Consider the following 12,290-nt stretch of genomic DNA (forward strand, 5'->3'; position numbering starts at 1 on the left):
CACTTTAAAGGTTACTGACTTAATAATTTATGCAAAATCTCAGATGTTTATATATATATATATATATATATATATATATATATATATATATATATATATATATATATATATATATATATATATATATATATATAAATATATATATACACACAGTTGAAGTCAGAATTAATAGCCCCCCTTTGAATTTCTTTTTATTTTTTTAAATATTTCCCAAATGATGCTTACCAGAGCAAGGAAACTTTCACAGTATGTCTGATAATATTTTTTCTTCTGGAGAAAGTCTTATTTGTTTTATTTCAGCTAGAATGAAAGCTGTTTTTAATGTTTTTTTAAAAAAGATTTTAAAGGACAAAATTATTAGTCCCTTTAAGCTATATGATTTTTTTTCGTTAGTCTACAGAACAAACCATCATTATACAATAACTTGCCTAATTACGCTAACCTGGCTCGTTAACCTAATTAACCTAGTTAAGCCTTTAAATGTCACTTTAAGCTGTATAGAAGTGTTTTGAAAAATATCTAGTCAAATAATATTTACTGTCATCATGGCAAAGATAAAATAAATCAGTTTTTAAGAAATGAGTTATTAAAATTATTGTGTTTAGAAATGTGTTGAAAAAATCTTCTCCGTTAAACAGAAATTGGAAAAAAAATAAATGGGGGGGGCTAATAATTCAGGGGGGATAATAATTCTGACTTTAACTATATATATATATATATATATATATATATATATATATATATATATATATATATATATATATATATATATATATATATATATAAATGAGAATCTTAATTTAAAGTTTCCTTATGCACTCAGTTAAACTTTCTTGCTCTGTATTTAAAGCAGTTGGTACATTAACTTGGTTCAAATTTTCTGCCTCTCTTAAATGGTAGGTGATCCAGCAGGCTCTGAATAGGCAGCCCAGCACTGCAGCGCAGTACTTGCAGCAGATGTATGCAGCTCAACAGCAGCATCTGATGTTGCAAACAGCAGCCCTGCAGCAGCAGCACCTCAGCACAGCACAGCTCCAGAGCCTCGCAGCAGTCCAGCAGGTAACCTAACCATGCGTAGACGTATAGAAACGCATATGCATAATGCACCTAAATACAAGAGATTTACTCTGTTTATCATGTTTCCACCACTCAGGCTAGTTTAGCAGCCGGTAGGCAGAGTTCAAACCAGAATGGGACTTCATCTACTCAGAGTGGATCTTCACAGACGACAGTAAGCTTATTTATTTGGATGCATCTATACTAGTCATATAAGTATGTTGTAATGGTTGTGACATTCTGTTTTTGCATGTGACGTAACATATAGACTTTTCATGTCACAACGTCTCTCTAATTCCCACAGATTAATTTAACCACATCTCCTGCTGCCGCTCAGCTGATCAGTCGTGCCCAAAGTGTAAACTCCGCCCCATCTGGGATTTCCCAACAAGCGGTGTTGCTTGGCAACGCCTCGAGCTCTCCCTTGACAGCCAGCCAAGCTCAAATGTACCTGCGGGCACAGATGGTGAGCACACCTGCCTACCTACAAACACAAGAGTTTCTAATGTTTGTGAAGCTGCTTTATGTACACTCACCGGCCACATTATTAGGAACACCTGTTTAACTGCTTGTTAATGCAAATATCAAATTGGCAGACCACGTGACAGCAACTCAATGCATTAAAGAATGTTAACATTTGCTGAATTTCAAACTGATCATCAGAATGGGGAGGAAAGATGATTTAATTAAATTGATCAGGGTTTGATGGTGTCATACATACTGTACAGGCTAGTCTAAATATTTCAGAGGCCCAGAACCATCTCTAGGGTTTATAAAGAAATGTCCAGTGAGTTGCAGTTCTTTTTGGAGGAGAATGTCCAGACTGGATCAAACTGACAAAATCCAAATGTAACTGGCATAACCACTCACAGTCTGCAGAAGAGCATCTCTTAAAGCACAACACATCAAACCTTGAAGCAGACGAGCTACAGCAGCAGAAGTAGACCACAGCGTAAACTGAGCAAACTATTCATGCATACTTACCAAAAATGAACAACAAAAGTCTGGAGAAAGCTTGCATTGTCTGTTTAGTCTTTATTTTTGGATGCTAGGGTCAACATTTAAACAGATCCATCTGCCCTCTTTTGAAGGGTTCAAGCTGGTGCAAAGGTTGCAAGGTTACTTTTTCTTGCCACACTTTGGACCCATCAAAAGCAACTTTAGACCCATCAGAAGCAACAATTTAAACCACTGTTTAAACTCCACAGCCTGCCTAATTATTGTTGCTATCCATCTCTTTATGACCAAAGTGTACTAATATTATGATGGCAACTTCCACCAGGACACTTGTAAACAGTCAAGTAACAGCTTAAATCATCCTAAACTGTGTTCTTGAACATGACAATGAGTTCGCTGTTCTCAAAAGGCATTCACATTCACCAGACCTCAATCCAATAGAGGACCTTTGGTATGTGATGTAAATGGAGATCTGCATCATTCTTTGTGGTAAATCTTTACCAATTATATTATGCTCTCATGTCAATGTGGCATAAATATTTTGGAAAATTGTTTTCAACAACTGATGAAATCAAATCCATCAAGAATCAAGAGTCAGTACTATCAAGGTGAACCTAATAAGGTGGCTGGTGAGTGAATATCAGTTTTCTAAGGACATTGTTAATGAGCATCCTTATGTGTGATTATTTTAGGCTCAGCAAAGTAATCTTGTGCATGTAGCCAGAAGTCTGGGTCGAGCCGTCCCTCTGTCCTCTCAGCTGATCCTGGCCCCGACTGCTACAGTAACTGCTCTACAGTCTGACACTAACACAACCAATAACACACAGTCTGCCTCTGCACAGGTACACAAGCAAACTACCATAATATTTGCACAACCAAAAGTACTCAAACATTTCCTATTTGCATTTATTAATTTGCTTTACTCAATGATCTTAAAGCATTCAATTAAGAATGTTTTGATAAATATTCTAAAGGAATATTTACTATCATTACTAGGCATTTAAGATATAATTTGGAACTGGTGCATTTATTGAACATTTATTAATTCAGCTGACATTTGTGTACAAAACTGATTTTAAAGAAACACAAAAATTACTCTAATGGAATATTTATAGTTTACCAAAACATGCAACATAGGCTCATTCTGAAAACGTAGCCCTACATGCGTTTCTGGAGATCGCAAATTATGTAACCAGAGCTACGCATTTACGTCTTTAAAACGAACGCTACGGGGCGTTTCTTTTTGCGCTTACCTGCACGTGAACGGCTTTCCCACTGTTACCAGTTTGTCCAGTTAGCTCAACACGTACGTCAGCAGACTTGAGAAGCAGTGCTGAGTTGACAGCGACGAAGGTGTTTAAGTCTGGTGAAGAACAATTCCAGAAAATGGGTGAGACAAAAATAAACAAAAAATAAAATAAAAAAAGTAAATAACAGTGAGAATGTGGTAAAATTTGAAAATGTGGTAAAAATCAGGTGAGGGATTTTTTTTTCCTGGATTGCTTTTTAAAACATTTATTGCTTTTTGGGTTTAGGGAAGTGGGTGGACGTGTCAATATGTGGTTTTCAAAATACTATTGGTTGGGTTTAGGGAAGGGGGAGTGTAGGGGGATCGGTTGGTCAGTCAGTCAGTAAGTTAGTCAACAGCGGCCTCTGGAGGATTTACGTCGCGAGAGAAATTTGAGATCTGAAAAAGCGTACACAGCAGCCCCTGGCGGATTCGTGAAAGCAAAAACTGCAAAAAAACGTACCACTTGGGATGTATTTTGGTCTCTCCATAAATGTATATAGTCGTACGTTATTAGAATGGGCCTTTTTTTAAAGTTAAAAAAAATCCTACAATCTTTTTTTGAAGATTCTAATTTGAACACATTAGGATAAGGGTGATATGATTGGATTCAAATTATACTTGACCCTAGTTTATTCACATAAAATGTTATATTCAACTGATAATTCATTATATTTGAAATCAATGGTTTATTGACACATTATGACTTTCACAGGTGCAGAACCTTGCCCTGCGCAACCACCAGGGGGTGTCTTCCACCCCTCAGGCCACAGGACTCCAGGCACTGAGTCTAAAGCAGACCCCCGTCTCCATTCAGCCCACCCCACTCATCAAGACACCCAGCCAGAGCACTGGTGCTGGGAAAAACAACCTGAACCCTGCTTCCTCAGATGGAGTGAAGAAGGGAGAGGAGGGACAAACAGAGATGAAAGCAGTGAACATGAGTCGTAATGTGTCCTCTTCACATCCCTTAATAGCACCAGGTAAGCTCATTTCAAAAGGTCTGAATGTCACTGCAATAGGCAACAAATTATCATAGACTGTTTCTATTTAGTATGATTTTTTTTTTTTTTATGACAAGACTTTTTATTAAAATATCCACACACAAAAACAACACTACAACAGTTATATTGGTATCACTTTATTTTGATGATCCTTTTGCACATTTAGTTGACTATACAGTATGTACTGTAACCTGCCGGTTCTACACCACCCAATTCCCTCCAAGCTGGGATCAAACTAGCGATTCTTTGCATGGGAGTCAGTTGCTCTAACAAGGAGGCTGAAGACCATGGCTTCTAGCATCTCACCCCCCCTAAACCTCACTACCATATGGGTCACGGCACCAATGTAACCCCCTAGTCCTGCACCACCCACTTGCTCTGAGCTGGAATCAAACCGAGGATTCTTTGCATAGGAGTGGGTTGCGCTAACAAGCAGGCTTATATAAGTTGCATTCAGGCCAGGAGCAAGCTGAACTGAAGATCTAGGCAAACGACGATAGCGCCGCCCTCAACCTGAAAGTGAAAACGGAAGTGACTGGTCTGCGAAGTGAAAGGGGGGGGGGGGGGGCTGTCGCAGATGAAAGTGAAGACCTGGGGAGTGGGGTGGGGGTGTGGTTGATGGGGGTATTCTGTGAGGTCACCTATATGAAAGCGCCAGCCCTGGTTGCACTGCAACTACACGGCAAGTAATTATCATTAGAGTTTTAGCAGATTGCTTAATATCTGTTGATACTGCTCCACCAACAGACATTCAACTTTGAAAGTACGTGACAATGTACTAACCCTAACCTTACAGTCTACTAATATTCAAATAAGAATTAGTTGGCCTGCAATGTAAAGGTTATTGCACACTGAATCCGAAATTTTCATCCGTAATTTTTGCACGTTAAAAAAGAAATTTGACCTCACGTTGTGTGAATTGTACTGACACACTGCCTCCAAAACTTTTAACCGTTATAAAAAAATTTGAACCAAGTTAGTTTTTTTTTTCTTTCTTTTTCGCATCCGTAAAAAGCGCTTTGAGAGGTGTTTTGACAGTTCAGAGCCACCGTACAAGCCAAAAGCTAAATACAGAATGCCGTCAATTGAGCTACAGATAACTTTAAGACAAACACAGTGCATTAAATAATGACAGAATGTGGCGGACAGCTATATGCTGGATTTAGTGACTGGTGCACCTCTCCACTGCGGCTGCTTGGTGTGTGTGTGTGTCCATACATTTGAGGTACTGCCCTTAGACATTATAATAGAAAGCATGGTCCGCTTTCGGTCCATTGCTTCAACACCTCAACGTAACCACCATCTTTTATAATGTCTATAGGTATTGGCAGTCTCTGTTCAGGATTTGTTTACATACGTAAATGTGTGAAGTATCACAAGCAATGTATCAAAATTCCACTGATTTCCTGAAATAAACTCTTAGGGAAAATTGTAGTAGCGCAGCTCTTTGATAAGGTGGAGATCTCTCCTTCCTCTCTAAGTAGGATAGTATTAAATGAACACAATATGTAGCAAATTCCTCTTTCTTTTTCTACTTTGGTGAAGAGAGTATTACTCCTTGAACTGACTCTTGAACTATTTCGGAATAGATTAAATAATACACATCGGACTCAGTGTGTAAGGTTTGTTCATGTGACAAATTTTTCGGCATATGAATACGAAAAAAAAAGCATACAAAAATTTTGGACTTCAGTGGGCAAAAACCTTCACTCAACAAAATCTGCATCAAAATAAAATGATACCACTGTATTTTGCTGACTCAAGTCAAACAAATGCTTTAAAGTATGTTCATATTTAGAGAAATAAGCTATTTTAAATAGTGACAGAAAGTGTCATTGTGTTGCCATATTAATGAAGTCATACACCCTCAAATTCTGAGTTTTTTTTAGAAAACAGGAAAAGAGCAAAGACACTTTAATGAGTTTCATGACACTGCACACAGCAGCATTATAACAAAAACTAAAATGTGTTTACTATGATAAAACAGAGCTGCTTCTTCTCTACGTAATCACAAGCAGCAGAACCGCAAGCAGTAAACTGTGGCATAATAAAAGCTCTGCTGCTTTTGTATCATGCTCGAATCTCATTAGCAATTGCTTCAGAGCTTTTTTTTTTACTGTTTTCAGCCTTACTCTGCTTCCCTCATAATAAGTTTTGAATACTTCAGCTCATCCATGAACATGATTTCTGTAGGAGTCCCAAAGTGTGTAAGGAAGACCACAACTTCCATGATTCCACACTCAGCCACAGCATCACCAAACTACGCCTTTGTTTGTTGTGAATATGCACCCTGTAGCTGCAAAAAAAAAAAAACATGCTGTGCCTTTAAGTTGCAATGTTGCCATGAATCACCTTTTGTCTAAAGTCAAAAATTAAAGCAAACTGAAAGGTTCAATTCATTTCAACAAAAATGTTTTCTGACAAAACCACTCTAATAAGACTCAGCTTCACTTGTCAGTCCATCATGTCACAAACTAAGCAGCAAAGAAAAGAGAAATCCACCCGAGGCTACATTTGTTCTGCAAGGTTTATGCTCAAGTGCATTAATGCATGGTTGGCCTTTGAAGGGCACACACTTACTCAGATGAGTCTTTCAGTGCCCGTCAACATCTGACAAGCATGCCATCTATCATTCCACCGGTCTCTAATCATAACAACTCACATAGGGCATGCAATTATCCTGCACATTTAGAAACAGGTACCTGGGCATGCTGAGGCCAGCTGGGATTATTTCATGTTTAGTTATGCTTTGGAATAAGATTGGGGGGGGGGGGGGCTTAGATTTCTTTACAAAAAAAGGAAGTGCTCCAGGGTCTAATATTATTTAGCACATTCAAGTCAAGTGCCAAATAACATAGAAATAGGATTTTAAAAAGGTTTTAAAAAGGTTTTAAAAAGTTAACAATATGTAATAGGATATTAAACTTCTTGTCTTAAATGTTCCATGTTTTTCAATCCACTTAAACTAACTTTTAGTTTCTCATTAGAGACAAAACATGAATTACTTTCACATTGTATTGTGTTATTGAAGTGATCTTTTGCAGGTGTAAGGTTTATGCATGCAATAAACAAGGGTGTTTGAGAGGATCCAGTGCAGCCTCAGTGGGGATGAACAGTCAAACGCCACCTGATGTGTGTGTTGGGATGTAGTTTCCATGCCATTGTGCTCCAGAGAGCTGATGTGATGTGTCTTATGATGCACGATTTTCCCCTTGTGCGTTAATGATGTTCTCAGATCTGGGTTATTCTCTTAGTTGAGCACTGTTTGCTTTTAGGAAGCGTCCTAATGGTCCTCAAATCTTAATATTGGATTTTAAATCATGTCAATTATGGTAACTAGATTTGCTATTTACGTTCTTAGTATTTGCTTAAATACTAAGAATGTGATCTCTTGAGGATAAGATGCTAAGAATTGTGAGAGTTCATTCTCTTGTTTTTATCTTGTAAGGACAAGTCAAAATAAGAAAAACATTTTGTTTAAAGTGCCAGTTTTGATACTCATTTGTGTATCAAATAAATGGAAATATTCTACAGAATACAACCACACACTATAGAGCTGGTCAGAAAATTAATACTAAAAATACTAAACTAAAAATGTCATTATTTATTTTTAAGTAATTAGCAAAAATCTTGTTGAAAGACTACTCTTTAATGGCTCAGGAAAGTGGAAGTGATCTAAATGTAATGTCGATAATTTATATTTTTGATTCATTTTCACATGTCCATTAAGTTGCAGCTGTAAAAGATTGGCTTTAATTCTGTAGTATCATTTTGCCCCTTATCTAAAATTTGTTCGCTATCTTTGCTTATTCTGATGCAATTTCTTCAACAATCCTTATTAGCTTCTGACCCTAATGGACTTGGATCAGGTTATGTACATTAGCTTGCTAATGTAGAAGAATTACAACCATACAACAATGTAAAAAATGCCATGAGAATCGTCTTGCTCAAGTCATGCTTGTGTTCGAGGTTGATCAACAAGTTATTCCAATGTTTCATAATCAGCATCAGGCTCAAACACATTTGGTAAAATCAACACTATCAATACTGCCCCCTAAAGTATGTAGGATTAGAAAAGGTAAACCTTTTGTTTCTGACAAACCTATAAAATAACATAATAATAGGTCCACTTTAATGGAGTAAAGCTGAGTACCAATCTCTTCCAAAGGAGTAAGTGCTCCAGGGTCTAATATTATTTAGCACATTTCAAGTGCCAATTAACGTAAAAATAGGATTAAAAACGTGTTTAAAAAGACTTTAGAAGTTTCAAATACGTAAATAGGACATTAAACTTCTTGTTCTAAATCTTCCATGTTTTTCTATTCACTTCAACTGACCTTAAGCTTCTTATTAGAGACTAAATATGAACTTCTCTCACATTGTTTTGTGCTATCCACTTCAATGAAGTTAAGCTGAGAACCAATCACTTCCAAAAATACAAAAGCAGTCAGGTCTTTACTTAAGGCCATCAACAGAAACATCCTAAATATTTAAGAGATCTGTTTAGGCCAACGTGTGATAAAAAGCCAATATTGTGTGTCTTCATCTGTACATGTGGTTGTTTTAACGTCTAATGTGTTGTGGCTTTGCATGTAGTTGAACGTTCAACAGGAAATTTCGGGGTTTTCCAGGGTTGCGCTCTACAGGGAATAACTCATCGACTCCTTATTCTGAACATCCGGGAGAAAGAAAGACTGAGAGAATGTGAGCACAGAGGATTGAGTCATCTGAACACACCATCCCACACCATTCACATTAGACGGAAGAACATTCCCACACTGAACCTTTTCTGTTTGCTATTAACAGTCTAAAAAGAAGGCCTGTATTTGTTCCTGACGTCTGCTTCTCGTATCCGTTGTGCATTTTTCATGTGACAGAACACATGTATATACAAGCATAAAAGCCATATGCTTTCCAGACAGTTGGAGTTCTTCAGTTCAGATTTCTTTACCGCTCATAAACTTGAGGTTGTGATCTCACCATGCCCAACTCTTAAGGTTTTGTGTGTTTGAGTGTTCTCCTGCTGAGTTAATATTATATTTTAACACACTTTCCTGTGAGTCCTCCAGTCAAACACTTAATCATAATTTTAAAACTCATCCAGTTTCCACTGCAGTCCTAGATACAGAGGTTGTACTGGAAAACTTAAACACAATATTACTGAAGACTAACAAACCAACACAACTAAAGAAAAAATAGAGAACAATAAATAACATTAATACTGTACAAATAATTAATAAAATACTATTTATTTACAGAGATGTTTAATAAGATGCCATTTTTCTACTACCTAATTAAAACAGCTTAACCTTTTGTGGGATAACAATAAAAAACAAAGACATTTATACAATTGACAAATTAATATGGATTAATTTGGACAGTTAGGGATAATATTCATTAACTTTCCTTCGGCTTAGGCCCTTTATTCATAAGGGGTTGCCACAACGGAATGAACCAACAACTTTAACAACAATTTAAGCGATTCACAGCAGCAAAGCGACAAGCGACCGTTCATTTCAATGAAGAGAAAGCTACTTCTGGCGACCTACGTCTACGCGAGTGACAGTGACCATTGGCGACCAGGTTGGCATGTTGAGTGATGCGACAAAGTTGAGAATCCTTCAACTTTATGCAAATGAAGAGTAACTTTCTTGAGGGACAGCCAATAGGAGCACCAGTTGAGCTCATGTGATCTACTACTTCTCCAACATGGGGAGAACATGTAAACTCCACACAGAAATGCCAACTGACCCTGTCGAGACTTGAACCAGTGACCTTCTTGCTGTGAGGCGAATTTCTAGCATGGCATCTAGCTTTTCAAATTTCTAGCATGATACGAAAGCAGCAGAGCTTTTATTATGCCACAGTTTACTGCTTCTATTTTTCTGCTTGTGATCACGTGGAGAAGAAGCAGCTAGTTTTTTAATTAATCAAAAAAGAATAAATGCAGTAGAAGCATGGTAAAAACATGCAACTTTTTCACATTTACTTATTAAAGGGAAGTTGAAGATCAGATACAATATGTTTTTAGTTTCTGTTTCAGATACATTCATTCATTCACTCATTTTCCTTCAGCTTAGTACCTTCTTTATCAGGGGTCGCCACAAGAGAATGAACCACTAACTATCCCGGGTAGGGATGCTCTGATCAGGATTTTTGAAGCCGATACCGAGTACCGATTACTAGTCATGGTGATCGGTCGATACAGAGTACCAATTCTGATGCTTTAAGCTTTATAATGCATAAAATACATTTTCACAAGTATGATACTTAAGTGCAGATCTCACCTTACCTAAGAGAATAAAGCAAGGATATTGCATATAATTCCCTAAACATGTCTCTTATAACAATCTAGTGTGAACATGCAGCTTTACAGAAAATAATAATAAGCAAAAAAAAGGTAAGAAAATGCCTAGTAATGCAATTTGGAAACACTGCAAAAGATGGAAGAAGAATTCAATATATCGCAATCAAGAAAAATGTTCAAGTCCATATTTGATTAATAAGAAGTAAAATTGTTCACCGATATATCAAATACTTCTTTACTAAAAGGAAGTAGGCCTATAAATTACAAATAAACCTGTATATAGTTTACCTGCTGTGTTGGGAGCCAAGGTATTGCTCACACATCATTTTCCTCCTTAAGTGTGCTGCTGTAATATATGGGTGAGCACGTGTCTTTCTCTGCTTGTAAACTCGTGAACAAATACTTGCGATCGGTTCATGAGATTGGCCAGATTGATGAGTACCATTTACAGAGCGAGTCATAAAATGTTATTATTGGCTGATATCGATCTCTGGCCAATCGATTAGAGCCTCCCTAAATCCAGCATATGATTTAAGCAGTGGATGCCCTTTCAGCCGCAACCCATTACTGGGAAACACCCATACACTCTCATTCACACACACTCATACACTACGGGCAATTTTGCTTGCCCAATTCACCTATAGCGCAACTCTTTGGACTGTGGGGGAAACCAGGGCACACGGAGAAAACCCACGCCAACATGGGGAGAACATGCAAAATCCACACAGAAATGCCTGCCAACTGGCTCAGCCGGGACTCGAACCAGCGACCTTTTTGCTGTGAGGCGACAGTGCTAACCACTGAGCCACCATGCCACCCCTTTCGGATACAATGTTTAACAAATCTGTGTTTAAAAATATGTATAATGAATGACATCTTATGACATCTTGTGCAGCTTAAGTTAGGAGTTCATCCATCAACGTTTATGAAGTTCCTGTCATTTTAGATTTGCAGCTGTCATTTAAATGTGTAGTCATGCAAAGCGATATGTACTATTAAGTGTTGTCTGTATTTCTCTTTCCAGCCTATGCTCAAATCCAGCCGCAGGCTCTGATTAAGCAACAACCTCAACAGTTTGTCATTCAACCTCAAGCCACTCCCACCTCCAGAAGTCAACCTCAGTTACTACAGACCGCCTCCATCCAGCCCCACCAACAGACAGCCTCGCTGGGAATCCCGAGCTCCGCCCAGACCTCAACCGTAACAGGCATCATTCCAGTTTTACCCAAACCAGCACTTCACAACCAGGGATCAGCTCAAACGCAACAGGCCACCATCTTCCATTCAACCATAAGCCACCATGCACACACAGCTTTGGCCCATGCTAAAGCTCAACCGGTCCAACTGACAGCCATCAATCTCCAAATACAACCTGCACAGAGCCAGGTAAGACACGCTCTCACTACAGCCTTATAGTAGATTAAAGGGATAGTTCATCCAAAAGTCATCATTTACTCACCCTTTACTACCTGTTTCTTTCTTATGTTGAACACAAAATAAATATTTTGAAGAAAGCTGGAAACCTGTAACCATTGACTTCCATAGTATTTGTTTTTCCTATTATGGAAGTCAATGGTTACAGGTTTTCATCCATTTTCAAAATATCTTCTTTTGTGACAGAATAAAGAAACGTATAAATTAATTCGTTTTGGGCAAACTATCCCTTTTACTGCATCCA

General features: G+C 37.8%; 1 protein-coding gene across 4 annotated transcripts in view; it reads left to right on the plus strand.

The window, feature by feature from the left end:
- The window catches only part of phc2b (polyhomeotic homolog 2b (Drosophila)), a 55,217-nt gene that overhangs the window by 28,436 nt on the left and 14,491 nt on the right, over positions 1-12,290 (plus strand). For 3 of the 4 annotated variants that reach the window (XM_056460454.1, XM_056460455.1, XM_056460452.1), the window contains exons 3-8: positions 901-1,059; positions 1,154-1,231; positions 1,361-1,522; positions 2,706-2,855; positions 4,017-4,284; positions 11,637-11,998. In XM_056460454.1, the coding sequence (XP_056316429.1) occupies positions 901-1,059; positions 1,154-1,231; positions 1,361-1,522; positions 2,706-2,855; positions 4,017-4,284; positions 11,637-11,998 (1,179 nt within the window). The remainder of the gene's footprint in view (positions 1-900; positions 1,060-1,153; positions 1,232-1,360; positions 1,523-2,705; positions 2,856-4,016; positions 4,285-11,636; positions 11,999-12,290) is intronic. The other variant, XM_056460453.1, reaches the window with a different exon arrangement.

Source organism: Danio aesculapii, chromosome 6 (assembly GCF_903798145.1).
Source record: "Danio aesculapii chromosome 6, fDanAes4.1, whole genome shotgun sequence".
NCBI classification, from domain to species: domain Eukaryota; kingdom Metazoa; phylum Chordata; class Actinopteri; order Cypriniformes; family Danionidae; genus Danio; species Danio aesculapii.